Source organism: Scyliorhinus torazame, chromosome 9 (assembly GCF_047496885.1).
Source record: "Scyliorhinus torazame isolate Kashiwa2021f chromosome 9, sScyTor2.1, whole genome shotgun sequence".
In the NCBI taxonomy this organism is placed as follows: domain Eukaryota; kingdom Metazoa; phylum Chordata; class Chondrichthyes; order Carcharhiniformes; family Scyliorhinidae; genus Scyliorhinus; species Scyliorhinus torazame.
Genome location: NC_092715.1, coordinates 150,264,423 through 150,290,962, shown reverse-complemented (window position 1 = coordinate 150,290,962; position 26,540 = coordinate 150,264,423). Strand labels below are relative to the sequence as shown.

Sequence of the window (26,540 nt, the reverse complement as noted above, 5' to 3'; positions counted from 1 at the left end):
CCCATTTGCTCTCACTACTATATTAATTAAAACATTATTTGGATCTTAATTCTGAAAAAAGACACATTGTTGGAGTGATTTTTTTCAGACTTCTTGAAAATCTTTGGATGAAATGGGCAGCACGGTAGCACAGTGGTTAGCACAGTTCCTTCACAGCTCCAGGGTCCCAGGTTCGATTCCCGGCTTGGGCCACTGTCTGTGCGGAGTCTGCACGTTCTCCCCGTGTCTGCGTGGGTTTCCTCCCACAGTCCAAAGATGTGCAGGTTAGGTGGATTGACCATGCTAAATTGCCCTTAGTGTCCAAAAAGGGTAGGTGGGGTTACTGGGTTGAGGGGATAGGGAGGAGAGGTGTGGGCTTGAGTAGGGTGCTCTTTCCAAGGGCCGGTGCAGACTCGATGGGCCGAATGGCCTCCTTCTGCACTGTAAATTATAAAGATATACATTTGAAAACTGTGCAGAATGGTTTTTGAACAGGCTTATCTACTGTCACCTTTTTGGTGGCATAAATGACTTTACAGATACTTTCATTGTTGTAAATTATTTAGATACAGTATCATAGAGTGACTGCTGACTGAAAACAACTCTAGAGATGAAAGGACAAGTTGGGACATATTGATGACATTGGAAGGTTGTCAAGGGGCAAAATAGTCTGACATCAATTAGTTTGATTCTTTGCTTGCACAATCACAAACATACATTGCAGATTTAGCAAAGAAAAACAAGCCAAACCACTGAACAGAGGAAAAGTAATGGATGGTGGCTCTTTGTAGGAGAGTAAGCTAGTAAGTGGGATAGAAAAAAATCTTGTAAACGACTTCGAATTAGGCTATGGCTAAGCCCAAAATTGTAAAAGGCAACTTTAAGACTGACTACTGGAGGAAATGATCAACGTGTGAAAGTAATAGAATATTGCAATATGGTTCTATACTGATAGGGAGAGTGAGCGTACAAAATGGGGCTGTGTGTGGCTTCAGCGGGGCATTCCCCGCTGAGGCCCCTTAAACAACATAAGTAACATTGAATAGCCATGTGTTTATCACCACTTCAAATGCCGGGAAACATGTGGTTTAATGCACTTGCTATGGGACTTTGTTCCCATTTAGTTGAGCCATGCCCAAGATGTCCAATATGCATCCTTTTCTAAATTGCAGTAGTCCTAATGTGAAAATTATGACTATTTTACAGTTATAAAAATTTAAACAATCCTAGGTCTTCACTGGGAATGTGTGATACATTTCATAGTGTTTAAAAATTCAAGCTTGAGGGCAGCAAGGTGGCGCAGTAGGTTAGCATTGCTGCCTCACGGCGCCGAGGTCCCAGGTTCGATCCTGGCTCTGGCTCACTGTCCGTGTGGAGTTTGCACATTCTCCCCGTGTTTGCGTGGGTTTCGCCCCCACAACCCAAAGATGTGCAAGGTAGGTGGATTGAACATGCTAAATTGCCCCTTAATTGGAAAAAAAATTAATTGAGTACACTAAATTTATATTTTTAAAAAATTCAAGCTTGATTTGGGACGCCCTCCATAAATTTCACTACCTTTCAGCCAATGCAATCCCTCACTTGTGTCACTTGCTGAGGTTGAATCAGGCTATCAAAACCTGGCACCCTGTGCCTCTCTTGCCAGTATCTAACTATATGATCAGTGGTACCAAGAGTATAACAATAGTACCCCCTTGTGGGCCGAACCTGATATTGGTTCTTAGACGTGCTTTCATAATGATTTCTAAAATCTTTCAGTAGGAAGTGAGAGACAGACTGATGCATATCGTCTAGCTGTTTTGCAAACAGGTGAAGGGACCAACACAGTTACTGCACATCCGAATGCCTTCAACCATTCATCTCTCCTCTAAAACAGAAAAAAACCATATCACTTCTGTCGGCTAACATTTGTTTTTGTACATGACTTTTTCTTTACAACCTGTCAAAAAGACATAGGGCATGATGCAACCACCACGTTGCTCCCGGCACGGATTTGGGCACGCCAGATAAATAGTGGGGAAAGCCCATGTGCGAATCAGTTTGCAATCTTACTGCCTTGCTCTTGATTGCGAGTTCTGGATCGCTCCCATATATGGCGAGCATATCATTAACCCATATTTGCATTCTTTTCCATCTTATTAGCGAGATTGAAGCCGCATCCAACGGCCTCCCAGGAGTTAACCGGCTCCCCAGCGAGAAATCACCTGAGCTTAGTTCAGAACTCCCTTTTACAAACGTGAAGTTGGCGCAATGGCTGCTGAGGGGGACTGGGGAGGTGCGCAGCCATTTCCATTTTCCAGCATGCAGCTCAAGGGCACCAGAGGTTTTTGGGGGGGGGGGGGGGGGGGGCGGGGGGGGGGGGAGCGTTTAGGGGGCTGAAGCAATGCAGGTCGGGGGGGGGGGGGGACTTTGCGACTGTGAGGCTTTCAATCCATCTTTAAATATTGTGGAGACCCATAACAGGAACAACTACAGCTGCTGCCTGACTGTCCTACCAAATGCTTCTGGGACAGAGCCCTGTTCTTGTTTCTTTGCTGAAGGTCACTTTCACTCCCTTTGACTGTGAGCAGCCTTTAGCTTCACAGCTGAAGGCTATTGCTAATGAAGAATTGGCCTTGTTAGTTGTGAGAGCACTTCCCAGCTGCAGGTTGCGTTTCTGCTTGCTCCTGTTGGTGACTTGCAACTGTCTGGAGGCTGCTGTAGCCAAGAGTTTATTTTGTGCTTGCCACTGCCTTTTCTGCTTGCTTGTTGCCTCTTCCCCTTGGGACTACCTGCTGCTTTCTGAATGGAGGGAAGGAAGAAGGTGGTTGCCTTTGTGTCTCTTATCTGGAGTGAAGTTAGGGGAGGATTTTGGTGCGCTTACTACTGAGCTGAGGATGCAGGAGGGTTTGCTTTCGCAGTCTATAGATGTTGTTAAAAGGTCTATTTTGTGCATTGGACTTCAGTTTCCTGGACTTGTGGGTCACCTGTTTAATGCCCCCTGTGTTCCTGTGGCCCGGTCCTCGGACAGGGTGGCGATGGAAGATCAGGTGCCAATACTGCATGGAACGAGGGGCTGCGGTCCGGCTCGACTGTGAAGCCTGGAGGTTGCGCTGAGATACTTTCATGGACTACCGGTGACTTTTTAGGTTCAGTGGCCATCTGCTGCTCCCGTAATGGGAGCCATGCAGGTGGCTAATATTCCTTGTTTTCCTGTGATTGGTCCTCATTTGTTGGGGGGGGGGGGGGGGGGGGGGGGGAATTTTATGATGAAAGCCATGTAACTGCAGATTTTCTTTTTGCCATTTGCAGCCTTCCTGCCTACGCAACCCGAGAGTCACTGGAAAACACTGCCAATGCTGGAGAGGGAAAGTAGTTTTCACTCTCTCCACCCCCCACTGTGCTCCAGGTCAGTAAAAGACCTTCCGTGGTTGGCTTACCAAGTTACTTTCTACTGATGCAAGTCAAGTGTCGGGGGTGGGGTGTGAGTAATTTTTGCACCGTTGGCAATGTATTGCTCTTTTGCCTGACGGCTATACGCTTCACTGCTACAACCCCTCCTGCTTCTATGGCCTGGACCCCGGTAAATTACCAGTGCTGGAGAAGGGGTGGGGTGCTCGCTCTCCTTCTTCCGCTGTGCCTCGTGCCAGCGTGACATTTTCTAGTGGTCAGTGCTGCTCTAGCGTTCACACACATGCTTTCCTGTACGCGCATTGGGTGCCTGTCCACCGATTTAGGTCTGCTGTTACGGTCACGGGGGGGCGACTTGGCAGCTGGCGGTATTGTATTCTTTTTGTTTTTTTGTCTTGATTTTGGCTTTGGTGTGCAGCTGGTGTCCTTGTTATATTCCTGCCTGTTTTGTGTTTTCTTTTGGTGCATGCTAGGCGCTGATGGGGGGGTGCTTGTTGTCTCTCCTTCTTCGCTGGACCTGTGTCAGTATCCTTTTCCGGTGGTTTGAGTTGCTACTTGGGACCTGGTGCGCGACATTGATCCAAATGGACCAGCTGATGACGCCATTGAAGAAATGCAGATTGTTGATGCTTTTGGTGATGGTGTGGTAAGTGCTGCATACGTAACTGGCATGTCACCAAGAGTTAGACATGCTGGAAGTCAAGGATGCTCAACTGTACCTTGATTGCCAGTGCACTATGTGGATGCCAGGATTTGGTTCCGATGAGATTGGGCCGTGTGGGAGGGCCTGCACAGCTGCACCTACTGGATGGAGAATGGCACTGATATGTGGAACAGATAACGCATTGATGGACATCTAATTTCTTCTTTAGAAAATATTTTATTGAGACATTTATAATTTTAACAATTTTAAACATCAAATTTCAACAAAAACAAAACAATATAACCAACACACCCCCGGGCACAGACCCCAGCCAACATGGCTTACACAAACAATGTCATCTTCCCCAACCACCCTCCGTTGGTTCTCCTATCCTTACTCATCTCTCCCATGCCTCCCCTTTCCCCCCTTCCCCCCCTCGCTGACAGCTTAATTTTTCTCGAAGAAGTTGTTGAACAGCTGAACCTCCGAGCAAACCCCTGCCATGAATCGCTCAAGGCGCAACCCCATGTTGCTAATCCACACCTTTGACTTTGGGGGCTCCGAGCCCCTCCACCCTAGTAAGATCCATCTCCGGGCCACCAAGGAGGCAAAGGCCAGGACGTCGGCCTCTCTCGCTCCCTGGGCTCCCGGGTCTTCTGACATACTGAAGATCGCCACCTCTGGACTCGGAACCACCCATTTTTAAGACCTCTGACATGACGTCAGCAAACCCCTGCCAGAAACCCCTCAGCCTCGGACATGCCCAAAACATATGGACATGGTTTGTAGGACTCCACGCACGGTGCCCACACCTCTCCTCCACTTCCTCAAAGAGCCTGCTCATCTGGGCCACAGTCATATGTGCTCTGTGGACCACTTTAAACTGTATCATGCTAAGCCTGGCGCACAACGAGGATGCATGAACTCTCCTCAGGGCCTCCTCCCGTAACCTGGCTTCCAACTCCCGAGCCAGCTCTTTTTCCCACTTTCTCTTCATCTACCCTATTGGGGCTCCCTCCCACTCCATCAGCTCTTTATATATCTCTGAGACCTTCCCCTCTCCTACTCCTGTTCTCAACACCATCTTATCTTGTAGCCACTGGGCGGCAGGTGCGGGAAGATCAAAACCTGCCTCCGCACAAAATCCCTCACCTGCAGATACCGGAACCCATTCCCCCCTGGCAACTCAAAATCCTCCTCCAGCTCCTCCAAGCTCAGGAAACCATTATCAATAAAGAGATCCCCAAATCTCTCGATTCTTGCCCGTTGCCACCTCTGATGGTTATCACATATCGGTGTCCACACCGACCCCCCCCTCGAACCCCATCTGCTGCCTCAACTGACCCCACACCCTCAGGGCTGCCACTACTAACGGTCCTGTGGAGTACCGAGCCGGCAAGAATAGCAGAGGTGCCGTTAACAGTGCCCCCAAACTCATGTCCTTACATGAAGCCACCTCCACTCGCTCCCATACCGACCCCTCCCCCACTACCCACTTCCTGACCATCGCAATATTCGCCGCCCAGTAGGAGTTAATAAAATTCGGGAGGGCCAGGCCCCCCACGCCCTCGATCCTGCAGCACCTTTTTCACCCGCGGGGTTTTACCCTCCCAAACAAATCCCGAGATCTCTGCATTCACCTTTTTGAAGAATGTCTTGGGGATAAAAATTGGGAGGCTCTGGAGAACAAACAAAAACCTTGAGAGAACCGTCATTTTCACGGTCTGTCCCCGCCCCACCAATGACAAGGGGAGCGTGTCCCACCTCTGAAAGTCCCCCCTGATCTGTTCTACCAGCGGCCTGAAATTCAGTTTATGCAGCTGCTCCCATTTCCGCACCACTTAGATACCCAAATATCGAAAACTCCCTCCCAACCACCTTGAATGGGATCTCACCAAATCTCTTCTCATGCCCCCTCTTCTGGATCGCAAAGACCTCACTCTTACTCGTATCCAATTCGTATCCTGAAAACTGTCTCAATTCCTCCAATATCCCCATAATCCTTCCAATTCCCCCCAGCAGGTCCGATATGTACAGAAGCAGATTGTCCGCATAGAGCGTGACCTTGTGTTCCACCCCCCCATACTATCGCCTGCCAAACCCTCGACGCTCTCAATGCCAATGGCTCTATAGCCAAGGCAAACAACAGTGGGGAAAGTGGACATCCCTGCCTCGTCCCATGGTGCAACCTGAAGTAATCTGATCTCACCCGATTCATCTGCACGCTTGCCACTGGTGTCTGGCAAAACAACCGGACCCAATCCACAAATCACTGCCCAAACCCAAACCACGCCAGGACCTCTCATAAGTATTCCCACTCCACCTGATCAAAGGCCTTCTCTGTGTCCATGGCTACCACCACCCTTCAACCTTGCGCCCCTCTGGAGGCATCATAATTATATTAAGCAACCTCCTAATGTTGGTCACCAAGTGCCAACCCTTAATGAACCTCATCTGGTCCTCCCCTATTACCCCTGGGATACAATCTTCAATCCTGATGGCCAGGATCTTTGCCAATAGTTTGACATCCAATTTAACAGGGAGATTGGTCTATATGGATCCTTATTATCCTATTTTAAAATGAGGGAGATCAACGCCTGTGACAACGTCGGGGGGCGCACTCCCAACTCATTTGCTTCATTGAAGGCCTGATGCACCATCAATTCACTACAAGACGATGAGAACGAGTGAACATAGGCTTTATTATCCAAGAACCTGCCTGCCTGTGACTGCTGTAACAATGAGCGCCGCCCACAGGCGGCAGGTCTATATACCATCCCAGGGGGGGTGGAGCCAGAGGCGGAGCCCACCAGGGTTCCAGTACAATACATGGAAGGAGATCGTATTACCATTCCCTGGCTATAGGCCACAGTACTATACAGACAACTTATATTATGGTGAATACATTCACCCCCTGTTAAAAATGAAGCTCAGCGGGGGGTGAAGTAGGGTCATCATATGTTCAGTCTGTCTGGAGGCCGGGTTGTTCTTTTGGACCTCCTCAGCTCTGGCGGTGCGGCGGGTACGGGCGTTGTAGTTGTCGACTCCGAGAGCGTGTTGTCTGGAGCTTCGGTCCGGCGTGTCGGCGACGGTTGAGGGTAGGCAGGGGGGTGGTGGATGGCGGCAGTGTATGCACGGGACAGTACAGGAGCCCCAGGGGGGCATAAGTGATTCGGGGGTTGGCAGTAGGCGGTGGGAAGGGGGGCGCATTGACATGGGAATCAGCGGGCGCCAGATCCCGGAGGGAGACCATATCTTGCCGTCCGTCTTGGTGCGCGACGTAGGCATATTGGGTGATGGCTTGCAGCAGCTGGACCCTCTCGACCAGGGGTCCGGTCTTATGGCTCCTCGTATGCTTCCGGAGAAGGACAGATCCCGGAGTTGTCAGCCAGGATGGAAGTGAGACCCCGGAGACGGACCTCCTAGGGAAGACAAACAAACGGTCGTGAGGGGTCTCGTTCGTGGCTGTGCAGAGGAGCGATCTAATGGAGTGGAGTGCGTCGGGGAGGACCTCCTGCCATCGGGGAATCTGGAGACTTCTAGACGGAAGGGCAAGAATAAAGGCGTTCCATACCATCGCGTTCTCCCTCTCCACCTGCCCGTTTCCCTGTGGGTTGTAGCTCGTAGTCCTACTCGAGGCGATGCTCTTACTGAGCAGGTACTGACGCAGCTTCGCTCATGAAAGACGTTCCCAGGTCACTGTGGACGTGTGCAGGGAAACCGAACAGGGTGAAAATGCTGCGCAGTGCCTTCATAACAGTGGCTGAGGTCATGTCAGGACATGGGATGGCGAAGGGGAAGCGGGAGTACTCGTCAATGATGGTCAGGAAGTATATATTGCGGTTGGTGGAAGGGAGGGGCCCTTTGAAGTCGATACTGATGTGCTCAAAGGGCCGGGAGGCCTTTACCAGGTGGGCCTTGGCTGGCCGGTAGAAGTGCGGTTTGCACTCTGCGCAGACTTGGCAATCCCTGGTCATGGCCCTGACCTCCTCGGTGGAGTAGGGCAGATTGCGGGCCTTAATAAAGTGGATAAGTTGAGTGACCCACGGGTGACAGAGGTCATTGTGGACAGCCCGTAGCCGGTCATCTTGCACGCTGACATATGTGCCGCGGGACAGGATATCTGAGGGCTCGTTGAGCTTCCCAGGACAATACTTGATATCGTAAGTATAGGTGGAGAGTTCGATCCTCCACCTCAAGATTTTGTCGTTTTTTATTTTGCCCCGTTGTGCGTTGTCAAACATAAAGGCTACCGACCGTTGGTCGGTGACGAGGGTGAACCTCCTACCGGCTCGGTAGTGCCTCCAATGCCGCACAGCTTCTTCAATGGCTTGCGCTTCCTTCTCGACAGAGGAGTGTCGAATCTCGGAATCGTGGAGGGTTCTAGAAAAGAAGGCTACTGGCCTGCCCGCCAGGTTGAGGGTGTCGGTCAGGGCGACGTCTGACGTATTGCTCTCTACCTGGAAGGGGACGGACTCATCCACCGCGTGCATCGCGGCCTTAGTGATATTGGCCTTGATGCGGCTGAAGGCCGAGCGGGCCTCAGCCGTCAGGGGGAATATAGTGACTTTGATAAGTGGGCTCGCTTTGTCCGCATAGTTGGGGACCCACTGGGCGTAATAGGAGAATAGCCCCAGGCAGCGTTTGAAGGCCTTGAGGTTGTGGGGAAGGGGAAGTTCCATGAGGGGGCGCATGCGGTCGGGGTCGGGCCCTAGGACTCCATTTTCCACGACATAGCTGAGGATGGCAAGCCGCGTTGTGTGGAAAACGCACTTCTTGTTATCTGTGAGGTTGAGGGATTGGATGGTCTGGAGGAACCTCTGAAGGTTGGCGTTGTGGTCCTGCTGATCATGGCCACAGATGGTAACATTGTCCAAGTATGGGTATGTAGCCCGCAGCCCGGACTGGTCCATCATTCAGTCCATCGTTCTCTGGAATACCGAGACCCCATTAGTGACGCCGAAAGGGACCCTGAGGAAGTGGAAGAGTCGGCCGGCTGCTTCAAAAGCAGTTAGTGGCGATCTTCCGGGCGGATCGGGAGCTGGTGGTAGGCAGACTTCAGATCTACCGTGGAGAACACCCGGTACTATGCGATCTGGTTGACCATCTCCGCTCTGCGGGGGAGGGGGTACGCATCAAGTGGCGTGAACCGGTTTATGGTCTGGCTGTAGCCCACAACCATCCGATTCTTTTCCCCGGTCCTGACAACCACCACTTGTGCTCTCCAGGGGCTGTTGCTGACCTCGATAACCCCCTCCCTCAAGAGTCGCTGGACCTCCGACTTGATAAAAATCATGTCTTGTGCAGTGCACCACCTGCTCCTGTTGGCCACGGGCTTACAGTCGGGGGTGAGGTTCGCAAAGAGTGAAGGGGGGGGGTGACCTTAAGGGTCGCGAGGCTACATACAGTGAGAGGGGGTAGGGGTCCGCCAAACTTTAGGGTCAGGCTTCGGTGACTGCATTGGAAGTCCAGTCCAAGCAGTAGGGGGGGTGCAGAGGTGAATGAGGACATACAGTTTAAAATGGGCGTACTCAGCGCCCTGTATCGTGACGTTCGGGACACAGTACCCCCGGATCTGTACCGAATGGGATCCGGAGGCAAGGGAGATTGTCTGGGACGCGGGGTAGATGTGGAGGGAGCAGCGCCTTACCGTGTTGGGATGGACGAAGCTCTCTGTGCTCTCAGAGTCGAAAAGACAGGGTGGGTCTCGTGCCCATTGACCCGGATGGCCATCATCGAATTCTTCAGATGTTTCGGCCGCGACTGGTTGAGGGTGACTGCGCCGAGCTGCGGGTAGTCTGTGTGGTCGGAGGTATCGGGGTCACAAGATGGCGGTCCCCACGATTCGCACGTGTCGGGCTGAGTTGAAGATGGTGACCAAGATGGCCGCCCCCATCGGTCGCACGTGTCGGTTGGTGTTGAAGATGGCGGCTAATATGGCCGTCCCCATGGGTCGCACGTGTCGGGCTGAGTTAAAGATGGCGCCCCCCACGATTTGCACGAGGCGGATGGCGCATCTGAAGGGGGCGGTATCGGCAGGCATGCAGCCACATTGTGGGGTCTGTAGGCCTGTGAGTCCGTGGATCGGGCCTGGTAAGCCTTTGACTTCGGGGCTTTGGATCGGGCCAGACAAACTCTGGCAAAATGTCCCTTTTTGCCGCAGTCGCTGCATGTCGCGGTGCGGGCTGGGCAACGTTGCCGGGGGTGTTGGCCCTGACCGCAGAAATAGCAAGACGGTCCCCCGGGCTGAACGGGCAGCCGCATAGCACAGGCCTGGGACGTAGTCGGATCTGGTGAAGGCCGCGTCCGTGGTGCCCACGAGAGGTTTGCTGGGTCTGCCGGGAACGCGCTGAGGTTCTGGTAGGCCACCTCTAACGAGGTGGCTAGTTTTACTGTGTCCTGTAGATCAGTGGCCCCGTTTTCCAGCAGTCGTTGCCGGACGTAGTTAGACCGACCCCCAGCCACGTAGGTGTCCCGGATCATCAGCTTCATGTGCTCATCGGCCTTCACATCCCTGTAGTTGCAGTTGCGGGCGAGTAGTGTCAGGTTCTCTAGATTCTCGTCCAGCGATTCCCCGGCACGTTGGCGGCGGGTAGTGAGGAGGTGCCGCGCGAACACTTCGCTCACGGGCTTCACGATTCTTTAGAATCGCGACTGCTGCTTCATACGTGACTGCGTCCTCAATCATACCCGAGATTCGGTGGCTCACCCAGGCGTGGAGGAGAGCAGCGTGAGGGCATCGGAGGGAGGCATTGCAGAGTCGTCAAGGTATGCCTTAAAACAGCGGAGCCAGTGGGAGAAGATTTCCTTAGCTTCTGCTGCTCGTGCGTCGAGTTCCAGTTTATTAGGCTTCAGAGCGGCTTCCATAGTGATGTCTTTGGATAATAAATTGATGTACCATCAATTCACTACAAGACGATGAGAAAGAGTGAACATAGGCTTTATTATCCAAGAACTTGCCTGCCTGTGACTGCTGTAACAATGAGCGCCGCTGGGGGGGGGGGGGGGGGGGGGGGCAAGAGGCAGAGCCCACCAGGGTTCCAGTACAATACATAAGGAGATCATATTACCATTCCCTGGCCATAGGTCACAGTACTATAAAGACAACTGATATTATGGTGAATACATTCGCCACAAGGCCCTTACCAATTGGGAACCCCATGCCCTCCACCAGCTCCTCATCATCCTTCGGGAACTCCAACCCTCCCAGAAACCGCCTCAACCCCTCTTCCCCGGCTGGGTGCTCTGACTTATACAATTTACTATAAAATTCCCTAAACACCCCATTCACCCCCACCGGGTCCAAGACCGGATTCCCACCTGTGTCCTTCACTTTCCCAATTGGGCTTGTAGAAGTAGTAGAGGGGTTGGAGGTGATGCAATCGGGCAAGGGATCGGACGGGTACCCGTTGGAATTTTATAAGATGTTCTTGGAGGTGTGGGACCACTGTTGGTAAGGGCCTTCTCCTGAAGCTGCCTATGCTGATCAGCCCCATCTCCGCTACCATCGAGGCAAATGCACCTAGTGTTCCCCTGCCACCTCGTCCATCGTCTGGATCGCCTGACCCTGAGCCGCCAGCTTCATATCCATGCGGTCGACCACCGCCCTGATAGAATCTACCGGCGAGGCCAGATCCTCAAGACTCTCCTTCCGTTGCTGGGTGAACTTCTCGTTGAAGAAGCTCACCAGCTGGTCCGTCGTCCTTGAGCTGACAATTTCTATGACAAAGTTCTGGACATTATAAGATATTCTCAGGCTTCCCCTCCTTTTGTTTTGAGGAACCTGCGAGCGGTGATACGATGTGTTTGTTTTTTCGTGTGAAAATGAGTTGATAAAGCTTTGTATTGATCCCAATATGGAATGACGACATTTCCTTGTTGCTTAATGGTTGGTGTAATATGTGGAATGTTATGCATTTGATTTCAATTCTTTGTTACTGATGACCATTTAATAATCAAAATAATCTCAAGTGGTTTCTCGTGGACTCCCTATGTCTCAGAGGATGATTAGTGAATTGCATTTGAGCGTCAGCACCATAATTAAACACTCAAGAGCTGGGCTTCTGCACTGTGGATATTTCCACGACCATAGGGTAAGTGTGTGGATCAGGAGAGGGCACCGGAGCATGTCCTCGTTAATGTTCCCGGCAGAGGTCTGCGTCTAGAAGCTCCTGATGTAGCCAGGGCGACTGTGCAGAGTGAGGTTCTCCAGCACAACTGGCTCAGTGGATGGCACCCAGAGAAGACAGGACACATAAGGGTGGGGAAAGTTTGGAGGATTTTGAAAAAAAAATTTGAGTACCCAATTCTTTTTTTTTCAATTAAGGGGCAATTTAGAGTGGCCAACCCACCTACCGTGCACATCTTTGGGTTGTGGGGTGAGACCCACACAGACACAAAGGGAGAATGTGCAAACTCTACATGGGACAGTGACCCGGGACTGGGATCGAACCCGGGACATAGGATCCGTGAGGCAGTAGTGCTAACTACTGCGCCAGCCTGTTGCCCAAGCTTGGGGGATTGAGGGTCACGGGGTGGAAGCCCTAACTGTTGTTGGTCTCCTTCTCCAATATAACAGATATAACAATGTGGCTGGTGTTGTCTGTCCCGCAGAGGTCCTCATGCTCACCTGATTCTTATAGGATGAGGCTTTGTCCGTCAGCTCACCCCCTCTCTGCCCCCAATCCCTCCTTCCCCCCCCAATCTCTTCTTTCACCCCGATCCACCCATCCCCACCCAATCCTCCCTCCCCCAATGCGTTCTGCCCCCCATTTCCTGCATCCGCTCCCCACCATTCCTTGCACACACCCCCAATTACCCTGTTCCACTCTCCAAGAGTATGTGTAACATCACCCCAGGGTGATGGGCCTATGTCGGTACTGTCAGCAAGTTAATATGCAAGGCAAGAGAGTGATGATAGCTCGCTGTAAGGTTAGCTCTGATGCTCCTCAGTTTATGCCAAAGTCTGACTCCTGCTGTGGATGGAAACAAGGGGTGGAGGTGCAGGCAGGCCCGCTGTGAAGATTTAGATGACAAAGGCTTCAAATGTATCAGGGATAACATGTTTTAATAATGTGAATATTTGACATTTCTATTCCCTCTTGCTGTAGATAGTGACTGTCCCCTCCCCCAGTGCCCACTCAGTGATCTTCTCTCCAGAGATGGAGGTAACTTGCTGCTTTCCGTGCCCTGTGGCCTTTGGTGCCCTTGGCGGACATCCTCTGGAGGGCCTTTGATGCCCTTGGCGGACACCCTCTGGAGGGCCTGGATCCTGAGGGCCCCGGCCTACTTACCGGTGTCATAGGCGTCGCCGTGCTACCTTGTTCAGCCTGCTGGCCGTGAGATGCGCCGGTGTCAGGAGGGGAGATTTGGAAGAACTGGAGATCACAGTCGTCTCCTTGGTGGCAGGCCCCGAGTTGGCCTCCAGAGCTTCTTCCTGCCTGACGGTGGCCGAAGTGTCCTGGGAGTCTCCATGGACAGAAGGGCAGCTGGAGTGAGCTTCAGAGGCCTTGGAGTCATCTGGCTCTGCCGGTCCTTGCGGATTCCCATTTAATGTACCACAGGGCCGACGCCCTCAGCAATGGCCCATGCTCTGCAGTGCCTCAGTAATGCCCACCTGCATCTGGGACATGTCCCCCAGCGACTGGGACATGAAGTTAAGGCCTTCAGCCATGGTCGTCATGGACTGAGCCATGTCTTAGGCACCACCACTCAAGACGTGAATGTCGCGCTGCAGGATTTCAACTACGGTTGCCCTCCTACAGTGTTGCTGTGGCCCTCATTTCTGGCATCATCTCCAACGCCTGTAGCCTTTGGGACTCCTGCAATTGGTTATGCACTTGCTGGAATGTTGCTGACATCCCCTCCTAAACCTCATGGTTCTGTCTTATCATCTATATCAGCTCTGGGAGAACCTGCTCGGCATCTAACTGGGACCCAGATGAGTCCTGGGATCCAGCTGATCTCCGATTGCTGTTCTTGGTTGTTCCTGCCTCCACCTGATGTGCATCAGCAAATCCGTGGTGCTCACCAGGTTGTGCCCCAGAAGCCTGTCCACTAATGTCGCCCTCGGGTGTGTGTCTCTGCGCTTGTCGAATGTGGGGATGACAGCTGTGATGGTTGGATGGTGGTTTCCTCGGAGCTGTCCCCCGAGGTGTTCTGGTGCATGGTAGGGAGAGGAACGGTCTGGATGGTCCAGCCCCATCAGATGGAGATCCTGCGAGAGAATGGGCATGTGGTCAGTGAGAGGAAAGGACATGAACAACTCACTGAAATAGTCACCTGGGTGAAGGAGCAGTGGATCCTCACCTCTCTGGTGCAGGCCAACCTCCCTGCTCGTGACTGCTCTGATCTCAGATAACCCCGGTGATTTACAGGGCCCCTTCCCCGTAGGGGTGAAGACTCAAATCTCTGGTACTCCACTCCCCATCTTGGCCCTTTCCTGCTTATTATAGGCTATCTGCTCTCTTCTCCTGCGGGGACAAAAAGAGGGCGTTGCGAGCTGCATGCTTGATGGTCGGGGCGGGCGGGGGGGGGGGGGGTTGTCACTATAGCAGGTTACACATGTGGGGCCACCTGGACATGAAGGGGCTGTACTGGTGGTGTCAGCTAGTGATTTGGGGGGGGGGGGATTGAGAGGTGGCAGGTGGAAATGATACCAGGAAAGAGGTGCTAACTTACTCTTGCAGGTCATTGGAAGTCGTTGCCTTCTTCCGATATCGGATGGCAGTCCTCCTCGTCATGCTGCCCGCACTGACAGCCACTGCCTCCCAGGCGGTATTGGTGACACTGCTGCTGGTCATCCGACCCCCTCGGGGAACAGGATGTCCCGTCTTGCATCGATGGAATCGAGAAGCCTGGCCAGGTCAGCATCCTCAAAGCGAGGAGAAGGTCTGCGCTGCCATGCTTGTGTGTTGACTGGGAGTGAGTGCTGAGGGAGCATTTAAAAGCAGCCCCCCTTGATAGCAGTGAGATTCTGAGGCGCGAGTCTGCCAAATCAGAGGGCTGGACAGCCAGTAAAATCAAGAAGCTTGTGGGGGCACATTTCCGGCACTAAGTGCCGTTATATACGAGCCGTGATCTCGCCAACACAGCTGTTGAGAAATACCCTGCCAATAGTGCCGAAAATGACACTTAGAAATTTTTACGTTAAATCGTGCCCATAATTCACTCTCAAATCCTATTCACGTTAAGGAAAAGATCAAAATTCAAAGACATGACACAAATTGTTCTAAAAAGTGTAAGGAATTCATAATGTTTATGAAATGAAGGGCAGTATCTTGTGAAATATCTGGGAGAAGGAACAATGTTCTGAATTGAACAGGAGACAAAATGGCAGCTTCCCAATGGCGGAATTAAAGTTGGTGATTAAGTTAATGGTAGATTGGGAACAAATCACGTTTCTGATGGCAAGCATTGAAGCCTTCCGTGCTTGTTGGGCCCGCGGGGACTGGAGTGTCTTATTGACCCTTTTAATCACATTTTAGTTTGATGTTTTAAGTTTCATTTGTGATTTGTTTTGTTTAAGGGAGTAGCCCTTTAAGGGGCTGTCCCTTTTAATTTGGCCCTTAGTGTATTCAATTTAGTTTATTTTGTTAAATCAAAATAGTTGGTGACTTCCTGCCTGACCTGACTGCATGATTGAGCATGGTCCACACCTTTATATATCTAATTGGCTGCCCACCACGTGATTGTTCATAGTCAGCTGCTCCACCTGCAAACAGCACCATCTCACTTTCAGTCCTGCCATTGGGACCCATGACGTGAGAAGAGGATTCCATCTATTTTGATGTGAATTCACCCTATATTTTACCTTTTTATCCCTTGAAAAGTGCTGCTGGCCAGGTCTATGATGCCTCCAGTGGGTCTTGCCACTGCTCCAACCAAGCCTTTGCCAATGCCTTTAAAGAAACCAGCTGTACCTTCCTTCTGTGCACCTACAAAATTAAAAATAATTTTAGTTCTCCATAAATATGAACATGTAAAACTGGATAACTTTTCACAATAATTTTCTTTTTACCTTTAATAGGTTTTGTCACTATTCCTGTGATTCCACTCACAAAACCCTAAAAAGATTTTTTAAAAATACAAAAAGCATTACTCAAACATGTTTTCTTTTTGAATAACAATATTATAGCATAATATAATTAAAAGTCCACAGCTCTGAACGATCTGGTGTGATAAGCAAACAAAAGAATCTGCAACCAACTCTGCGGTAGGGGACTGTATTGCAGTGGTTATATACTAAACTAGTAATTCAGAAATTTAGACAAATAATTGAATAATAATAATCTTTATTATTGTCACAAGTAGGCCTACATTAACACTGCAATGAAGTTACTGTGAAAATCCCCTAGTCGCCACATTCCGACATCTGTTCGGGTACACGGAGGGAGAATTCAGAATGTCCAATTCAACTAACAAGCACGTCTTTCGTGACTTCGCTTTTAATAAATCTGCACATAAGTTGGTATCAGTAAAAAGAACCCTGAAGCTGTTGCATTATCATAGAGGCCCAACAGTTCATTAAACCAAAATCTGCTATCATTACTATTCCACACTAAAGCAATTGATTCTTAACCACCCTCTAAAGTCCCCCAGCAAGCTTCTCAGTTGTTTAAATGGTAATTTTAAAACTTGGCAGACTATATGGTTGCATCATGTGGTCACAACAAAGGCACACAGAACCTAGTGGAACCTGCACTGCCCCTATTTAAGGAAATATGGAAAATCGAGCCAGAGATAGAAAAGCTGTCCCACAGTAAGGCAACAAAGTCATCTGCATTGAAGCCAATATATTCTCCAGGCAGAATAGTCCAACCATGGCTGGCGGCAGTGGTATAATGTCAAGGGGGTGGGTCGGGAGATGAAGTAGCCATAGGAGTCAGCTGATGAATCAGTACTGCATGCTGAACACCAGTTGAACAAAGTATTGATGATAATAAGTGCACAGAATTTACTCTTGTTAGGGGACTCAAATGTCCAAGAAGAGTGTCTTGGTAATAACTGCCAAACAGAACTTGAAACAGATGGTGATAGAATCAACATGAGACACCAATATATGAGTTTTGTCATGACTGCATTGCTGCAATAACCATTGCACATTCTGCAAGAGACCAAGGGCTGGACTTTCATGCCTCCATCCATATAGGAGAAGAGGTGGGCAGGCAAAAAACATAGCGGATGGGACTTGATTCTGAACTTCGCACCTTCATTCCTTTTGCTGGCAATTTTTAGGAGTGTGGGATAAGGCTGTGAGGATAAGGGTGTGGACAGTGAGCCTGCATGCTGCTGTCCCAACCATGCCAGCTCCATTGCTGGTGAGTGGGGGCAGCTTAAACAGATGACTCTTCAAAAGATTTATTGGCACAATTGTGAAATGGAAACGTTATATGAATGCTTGGTCAAGTTCCAAACCCCACTAATAGAGACAGCTTCGCAGTGATTCTAGGGTGCTTGGCTGAACTTCAAACCCCACTAATGGAGTCAGCCCAGCAGGACTTGTTCACACCGTTGCGAAAGTTGCTGTGGGCTTGTTCATCTTCAGTTTTATGGCCATTAATAGGGTTTGTTTTCAGTAGTTTGAACGTTTATTTATTTTGACAGTTTTATGAGCATCTCAAAGACTTCCTGAGGTTACATCGGGCTCTACGAGTTCTGTACATTTTGGATTCCTGGTGAGTGGGCATGGGGAATAAGGGTCTATGTGACAGAATGAAGGGGCCATAGGAGGAATGGAGAATGTGGGGCACAGGGAGTACTGGGCAGTACGTGGCACATGGTTAGCACTGCTGGCTCATAGCTCCAAGGTCCCTGGTTCAATTCCAGCTACAGGTTGCTGTCTGTGTGGAGTTTGCACTTTCTGCCCGTGTCTGCGTGGGTTTCCTTTGGGTGCTCCGGTTTCCTCCCACAATCCAAAAACATGCAGGTTAGGTGAATTGGCCATGCTAAATTGCCCTTTAGTGTCCAAAAGGTTAGGTGGGGTTAGTGGGTTACAGGGATAGGATGGAGGTGTAGGCTTAAGTAGGGTGCTCTTGACTAAAGAGGCTCCCGCAGGTCTGCAAAATCGTGGTATTTTTCGGGGGGTTCCTGGGAATTAAAAATTAAAACATCGTGAAGTCGACCCTGCCTCGCTTGCCCGGCCCAAGAGCCAAAGCTCTGTGCCACGGAGCCAAAGAGTAAAAAACGGCGAGAGAGGAGAGACTGGTCCCGGTCGGCTCAGTGGAGCGGCTGCACGAGGAGGAGGAGTGGGGATCGCGACTTTGTTCTCCAAGAAACAGCCTGAAGGTAGGAGGGCTCAAAGACCACCGAGAGGATAAAACTATTTTTTTTCTCCTCTCCTGAAAATTTTTGGGGAAAATTAAAAAAAAAACAATCTTTCCACCAAAACCCAGCAAAAGGAGAAAGGCACATAACAGAAATATGCCGCAAATAATAATAAATCGGGGGGCGGCAAGATGTAAGAAGGAGCAGCAGCGAGGGCGAAGGAAAAAGGCAGGAGCTGCGGCAGCGCAGGCAGTCGATCTCACAAGGCGAGGCGAAGGTTCAGGCGAACCAGGAAGCGAAAAAGCCCCCCGCAGGACAGGGGGAGGAATGGAGAAGCGTGCTGCAAACGGAGCTAAATGGCAGGTTGTTTCCACTGGTGGATGAAAGCAGAACTAGGGGCATAGCCTCAAAATAAGGGGAAGTAGATTTAGGACTGAGCTTCGGAGGAACCCCAAAGGGTTGTGAATCTATGGAATTCCTTGCCCAGTGAAGCAGTTGAGGCTCCTTCATTAAATGTTTTTAAGATAAAGATAGATAGTTTTTTGGAGAATAAAGGGATTAAAGTGTTCGGGCCGGAAAGTGGAGCTGAGTCCACAAAAGATCCGCCATGATCTCATTGGCTCGAGGGGCCAGATGGCCTACTCCTGCTCCTAGTTCTTATGTTCTTATGAAGGAGGCGCTCAGGACGGAGCTCCGCACACTGATGAAAGAGATGCTGGCGGAGACAACGGACAAATGCAGCGAACCATCGAAGGCCTGGGAAGGAAGGTGGAGGCACAGGAGAAAACGATTCTGGAGTTGGAGAGGGCCGCCTCAGACCAGGGCGACAGGATGATAGCTCTGGAAACCAAGGTGAAAAGGTTGCTAACATCCCAGGGAAGCCTAATTGGGAAAGTGGAGGACCAGGAAAACAGGTCCAGATGGCAGAACATTAGAATAGTGGATCTGCTAGAGGGGATAGAGATAAGAGACCCAACAGGCTACATCGCCCAAATGCTGGGCAAGCTAGTGGGAAGGGAAGGATTTCCAAACCCCCAGAAATCGACAGGACGCACAGGTCACTCCAACCCAAGCCCAAAGCCGGGGAGCAGCCCAGAGCGATGATTGCAAAGCTGCACTGGTGCCAAGACCGGGAGAAAATCCTAAAGTGGGCCCGGCAAATGAGATCGAGCACTTGGGAAGGGAAGAACATAAGCGTGTATCAGGACATGGGGGTGGAGCTGGCCAAAAGAAGGGCGGAGTTCAACAAGGCAAAATCATCACTCTGCAAAAGCAAGGCGAAATTTGGGATGTTATTCCCGGCCAAACACTGGGTAACGTTTCAAGGGAAAGAGCTGTATTTCAACATTCCAGCGGTGGCTGATGAGTTCGTTAGATCAAACAAAATGGGGGAGGAGCAGTCGCAACCGCTATGAAAGTCACATGACGGAAACAAGAGGGAAAATCGGAACAAAGAGCGGAGGACAGATCGCAAACAAGGACAATAAGATCATGAACTGTGCACATGTGTTTTAATGTTTTGCGTGGGACTGGGCTGCCTCGTACCCGGGCTTGTCGTCTCTCTCAATGTGATATGGGGCGGGGGGGGGGGGGGGGGGGAGGAGAGAGAGGAGAATGGACCAAGGGAAATGAGGGTGAGAAAAGCAGACAGGAGGGCGAGACAAGGGCCAGTAGGAGGACAGTTAAACAAGGCCAGGGCTGGGTGAATACTGGGAGGAGGGCCATCATACTCGCAAGGGAAAGCACGGGAGGGCAGGAAGGAAGGAGGGCCTCGGCCCGCCTCTCATGGGAGAGAGACGCCTGGCACAAGGAGGGGGGCCAGAAAGACGGGGGCTGGGGGGGGGGGGGGGGCAGGGAAGAGGAGTCGAGGGGAGAGCGCAGAACAAAAAGGAAGCAAAGAGAAGGGTGAGATAGAGAAGCAGCACAGACACAGGTCTCGGCGGGCATGGAGCAGGGCGAGGAACCAAGATGGCGCCGCAAGCAGCCACTTGGGAGGGCACAGGCCGAAGGGAGATCCTGGAGGGAAGGGGCACACCCACGTGGCGTACACATAGCTGGCAGCCATGGTGGGTGCCCCCTGGACAAAGGGAAACCCTGGAGCGCTGGGGCCCGACCCCATAGTGAGAGCGGCAACCCTGGCCATTTTGGACGGCCCCATAACAAAGGGAAACCCCGAAGTGCAGAGGCGCGTCCACTGGGTAAACATGGGTGATCCCGCAGGCCCGGGGGGTCAGAAGCCCACCACCAGAATTGTTACCTGGAATGTAAGGGTCTCAAAGACCCAGTGAAAAGATCCAGAGTCTTTGGCCACCAAAGAAGCCTAAAAGCAGACATAATCTACAAACAAGAGATGCACCTGGGGGAGAAGGGCCGGCTATTGTTAAGGAAGGGCTGGGTGGATTCCGGGTGTGGCTATGCAGAGCTAGGTCGCATATTCGGCAGCTCCCGCTTGGAACGGACTTTTGGGCTCTTTTACAGGGCCCCCACGGCATTTGTTTGACATTTCCCGGTGTGGGAAGAAGGCCGCAGCATTCCCCTGACAGTGTCCCCCAGGAGTGTTGTGTCTTTTGGCTACCAGACCCGGCAGAAACAGTGAAAGATTTGGCTTGAGCTGCAGCAGTAGACGAGGGCCTTTTCCAGCATGCAGGTGGGGGAAGGGCAAGCTTAAAGCTGCAATCTGGCTTGACTCTATCAAAGGTGAATTCTAGCAGCAGAGGGAACAACTGTGAAAAGATCTATCAGGGCCATTGAAGAAGCAGGGACGAGGCTTCTGGTGGCGACCATGGAGGAGCAGGTCGCGCATTCGGCAGCTCCCCTCTGGAGCCGACTCTCAGACCTTTTTCAGGAGTTTCCATAGACTTTTTGGGGCAGACTGGTGAAGCAAACACTGCCAACTTCTATGAAACGGACCAGAAGGAGCGGCACTGGAGCAACGGGAGAAGCGAGGGAAAGAAAACAAAATGGCGGCGGCCAGGGACAAAGGGGAGCTGCAGGAGTTCATCAAGCGCTGCTTCGAGGAGCAGCGCGAGGAGATGCGCAAGGAGATGTTGGCGCCTATGCTTTCGGCAATTGAAGGACTCGGGATCACCCAGAAGGTCCACGAAGCTACGATCCAGGAGGTACAGAAAAGAGTCAGTCAGAACGAGGACGAGCTCGTGGGCCTGGCGGTGAGAGTGGAGCAGAACGAGGCGCTACACAGGAGATGGGCGGGAAGACTCGAAGACCTGGAGAACAGGTCGAGGAGAAAGAATCTGCGAATCCTGGGTCTCCCGGAGGGAGTGGAGGGGGCTGATGCCGGGGCATACGCGAGCACGATGCTCGAGGCGATGATGGGCACGAAGGCCCCTTCGAGGCCGCTGGAGTTGGACGGGGCACATCGGGTGCTGGCGAAGAAGCCCCAGGCAAATGAGCTGCCAAGGGCGATGGTGGTGAGGTTCCACCGGTTCACGGACAGAGAGTGGGTCCTGAGATGGGCCAAGAAGGAGCGGAGCAGTCAGTGGGACAATGCAGAGATCCGAATATACCCGGACTGGAGCACAGAGGTTGCAAAGCGGAGAGCGGGTTTCAACCGGGCCAAAGCGGCGTTGTACGGGAAAGAAGTGAAATTTGGAATGCTGCAGCCAGTGCGACTGTGGGTCACATACAAGGGCCAACACTGTTACTTTGAAACGCCTGATGAGGCGTGGACCTTTGTACAAGCCGAAAAGTTGGACTCTAACTGAGGGTTTGTGAGGGTGGGGGGATGTTTTGGGGTTTGATGTGTGATGGTTGTGGTCTATCGGGGGTCAATCACGCGCAGGAAATGTTACACAGGCTGGGGGAGAGAGACAAGGCCGCGACAGGAGCTGCGCCAGAGGGGGCGGAGCGGGCTTTGGAAAGAAAGGCGGGAAGGGGAACGAAGGAATGCAAATGGATTGGGAGACTCCCACGCGGGGAGGTCAATGGGACGGCGGGGGAAGCCGGGGTCAGCAGGCATCAGCTGACTTACGGGAGTGACATGGGGGGAGCAAAAAAGCGAGACAGGGGTCTAGCGGGGGGGACGGGGGGACGGGGAAGGGTTGTTGCTGCACTGGCCGAAAGGGAATGGGACACAGAAGAGGTGGTCGGGACGGGGGTCCCCCCTCTGGGGGACTGGAGGGTGAGGGAGGCGTGGACACGGGACTGGCCCAGAAAAGGAGTGAGAGTCCCTCCAATCCGGCTGATAACGTGGAATGTGAGGGGCCTGAATGGGCCGGAGAAGAGGGCTTGAGTGTTCGCGCACTTAAAGGGACTGAAGGCGGACGTGGCCATGCTCCAAGAGACACATCTGAAGGTGGCGGACCAGGTCAGGTTAAGAAAGGGATGGGTAGGACAGGTGTTCCACACGGGACTGGATGCGAAGAATAGAGGGGTGGCAATATTGGTGGGAAAGCGGGTGTCATTTGAGGCCAAGACTATTGTAGCGGACAATGGAGGGCGATATGTAATGGTGAGCGGTAGGCTGCAAGGGACGTGGGTGGTGTTGGTAAACGTATACGCCCTGAACTGGGATGATGCAGGATTCATGAAGCGCATGTTGGGGCGCATTCCGGACCTGGAGATAGGAGGCCTGATAATGGGAGGGGACTTCAATACAGTGTTGGATCCAGCACTGGACCGCTCCAAATCAAGGACTGGAAAGAGGCCGGTGGCGGCCAAGGTACTTAGGGGGTTTATGGATCAGATGGGGGGAGTGGACCCATGGCGGTTTGCAAGGCCGCAGGCCAGGGAACTTTCTTTCTTCTCCCATGTACACAAAGCCTACTCCCGGATAGATTTCTTTGTTCTGGGTAGGGCGCTCATCCCGAGGGTGGAGGGGACGGAGTATTCGGCTATAGCCGTTTCGGACCATGCCCCGCACTGGGTGGAACTGGAGCTGGGAGAGGAGAGGGACCAACGCCCGTTGTGGCGGCTGGATGTGGGACTGCTGGTGGACGAGGTGGTGTGTGGGAAGGTGAGGGGGAGTATCGAAAGGAACTTGGAGGCCAACGACAACGGGGAGGTGCGTGTGGGGGTGGTATGGGAGGGGTTGAAGGCGGTGATCAGGGGAGAGCTAATTTCCATTAGGGCTCATAGGGAGAAGACAGAGGGTATGGAAAGGGAGAGGTTAGTGGGGGAGATTTTGAGAGTGGACAGGAGATACGCAGAGGCCCCGGAGGAAAGATTACTTGGGGAAAGACGACGGCTCCAGACGGAGTTTGACCTGTTGACCACAGGGAAGGCGGAGGCACAGTGGAGGAAAGCGCAGGGGGCGACCTACGAGTATGGGGAAAAGGCTAGTCGGATGCTGGCACACCAGCTCCGTAAGAGGATGGCAGCGAGGGAAATAGGGGGAGTCAAAGATGGAAGGGGAGCCACGGTTCGGAGTGCAACGAAAATAAACGAGGTATTCAAGGCCTTTTATGAAGAGCTGTACAGATCCCAGCCCCCAGCGGGGGAAGAGGGGATGAGACGATTCCTAGATCAGCTGATATTCCCGAGGGTGGAGGAGCAAGAGGTGGCTGGTTTGGGGGCACCAATTGGGTTGGAGGAGCTGAGCAAGGGTTTGGGGAGCATGCAGGCAGGGAAGGCCCCGGGACCGGACGGATTCCCGGTGGAGTTCTACAGGAAGTACGCAGACCTGTTGGCCCCGCTACTGGTGAGGACCTTTAATGAGGCAAGAGAGGAGGGGACCCTGCCCCCGACAATGTCGGAAGCGACAATTTCTTTGATCCTAAAGCGGGACAAGGACCCATTGCAATGTGGATCGTACAGGCCGATCTCGCTCCTCAATGTGGATGCAAAGTTGCTGGCAAAAGTGCTGGCCACGAGGATCGAGGACAGTGTCCCGGGGGTAATCCACGAGGACCAGACAGGATTTGTAAAGGGCAGGCAACTAAACACCAATGTGCGGCGGCTCTTAAACGTGATAATGATGCCATCGGAGGAGGGAGAGGCGGAGATAGTGGCAGCTATGGACGCGGAGAAGGCCTTTGACCGAGTAGAGTGGGAGTACCTCTGGGACGTGCTGCGTAGGTTTGGGTTCGGGGTAGGGTTTATCAATTGGGTTAAGCTCCTTTACAGAGCCCCGATGGCGAGTGTAGTGACGAACCGGCGGAGGGCGGGGTACTTTCGACTGTACCGAGGGACGAGGCAGGGGTGCCCCCTGTCCCCCCTGTTGTTCGCATTGGCGATCGAACCATTGGCCATGTCATCGAGGGAGTCTAATAAATGGAGGGGGGTGGTCCGAGGGGGAGAAGAGCATCGGGTGTCGCTATATGCGGATGACCTGTTGCTGTACGTGGCGGATCCAATGGAGGGGATGGTGGAGGTCATGCAGACTCTAAGGGAGTTTAGGGAGTTTTCGGGCTATAAGCTCAATGTAGGGAAGAGTGAGCTCTTTGTATTACAGGCGGGGGACCAAGAAAGAGGGATAGGGGACCTACCGCTGAGGAGGGCGGAGGGGAGCTTTCGGTATCTGGGGATCCAGATAGCCAGGAGTTGGGGGACCCTACATAAACTGAATCTGACGAGGTTGGTGGAGCAAATGGAGGAGGATTTCAAAAGATGGGACATGTTACCGCTCTCGCTGGCGGGTAGAGTGCAGTCGGTCAAAATGGTGGTCCTTCCGAGGTTTCTGTTTTTGTTTCAGTGCCTTCCCATCGTGAGCACTAAGGCCTTTTTTAAGAGAGTAGACAGGAGTATTATGGGGTTTGTGTGGGCGAATAAGACCCCGAGAGTAAGGAGAGGGTTCCTGGAACGCAGTTGGGACCGAGGAGGGTTGGTGCTGCCAAACCTGGGGAGCTACTACTGGGCAGCAAATGTGGCGATGATCCGCAAGTGGGTTATGGAGGGAGAGGGGGCGGCATGGAAGAGGATGGAGATGGCGTCCTGTAAAGGAACGAGCCTGGGGGCATTGGTGACGGCACTCGCCGACAAAGTATACCACGAGCCCAGTGGTGGCGGCAACGCTAAGGATCTGGGGCCAGTGGAGTCGGCACCGGGGTGCAATGGGAGCATCGGTGTGGTCCCCGATCTGGGGTAACCACCGGTTTGTCCCTGGGAAGATGGACGGGGGGTTCCAGAGCTGGCATTGGGCGGGGATTGGAGGAATGGGGGACCTGTTCATCGACGGGACGTTTGCGAGCCTAGGGGCACTGGAGGAGAAGTTTGAGTTACCCCCGGGAAATGCCTTTAGATATATGCAGGTGAGGGCTTTTGTGAGGCGACAGGTGAGGGAATTCCCGTTGCTCCCGGCACAAGAAGTTCAAGATAGGGTGATCTCGGGTGTATGGGTCGGGGAGGGCAAGGTGTCGGAAATACACCAGGAGTTGAAAGAAGAGGGGGAAGCGCTGGTAGAAGAGTTGAAGGGTAAATGGGAGGAGGAGCTGGGGGAGGAGATCGAGGAAGGTCTGTGGGCTGATGCCCTAGGTAGGGTTAATTCCTCCTCCTCGTGTGCCAGGCTCAGCCTGATACAATTTAAGGTGGTCCACAGAGCGCACTTGACGGGGGCGAGGTTGAGTAGGTTATTTGGGGTAGAGGACAGATGTGGAAGGTGCTCAGGGAGCCCGACGAACCATGTCCATATGTTTTGGTCATGCCCGGCACTGGAGGGGTTCTGGAGAGGAGTGGCGAGAGCAATATCTCAGGTGGTGAAAGTCCGGGTCAAACCAAGCTGGGGGCTAGCAATATTTGGAGTAGTGGACGAACCGGGAGTGCAGGAGGCGAAAGAGGCCGGCATTCTGGCCTTTGCGTCCCTAGTAGCCCGGCGAAGGATCTTGCGAATGTGGAAGGAGGCGAAGCCCCCCAGCCTGGAGGCCTGGATAAATGATATGGCTGGGTTCATAAAGTTGGAGAGGATTAAGTTCGCCTTGAGAGGGTCTGCGCAGGGGTTCTACAGGTGGTGGCAACTGTTCCTGGACTATCTCGCGGAGCGTTAGAGGAAGGTCGGTCAGCAGCAGCAGCAACCTTGGGGGGTGGGGCTGGGGGGGGGGGGGGGGGGGGGGGGGGGGGAGAGGGGGGACTGCCTGGGAGGGTGGATGAGCAAGAGATAACAAGAAGGGTTGGGGAAACTGGCACGTACGGGTGAGGGCCAGTGTACAGAGCTGTGTAAATATATCATTTTGCCATATATATATCTTGCTCTGCGCGATTTCGCGTTTTTTTTTGTTACGAGGTGGGGGGGTTATTGTTTGTAAGAGAGAAAAATTGTGTTAAAAAACTTTAATAAATATATTTTTTTTTAAAAGGAAGGGCTGGGTGGGAC

At 52.3% G+C, this 26,540-nt stretch overlaps 1 protein-coding gene across 5 annotated transcripts in view; it reads right to left on the bottom strand.

Annotated features, from left to right (window-relative positions):
- The window catches only part of vps13a (vacuolar protein sorting 13 homolog A), a 753,359-nt gene that overhangs the window by 84,481 nt on the left and 642,338 nt on the right, over positions 1-26,540 (bottom strand). For all 5 annotated transcript variants that reach the window (XM_072516625.1, XM_072516626.1, XM_072516627.1 and 2 more), the window contains 2 exons: positions 16,032-16,077; positions 15,825-15,948 (listed from right to left, as the gene is read on the bottom strand). In XM_072516625.1, the coding sequence (XP_072372726.1) occupies positions 15,825-15,948; positions 16,032-16,077 (170 nt within the window). The remainder of the gene's footprint in view (positions 1-15,824; positions 15,949-16,031; positions 16,078-26,540) is intronic.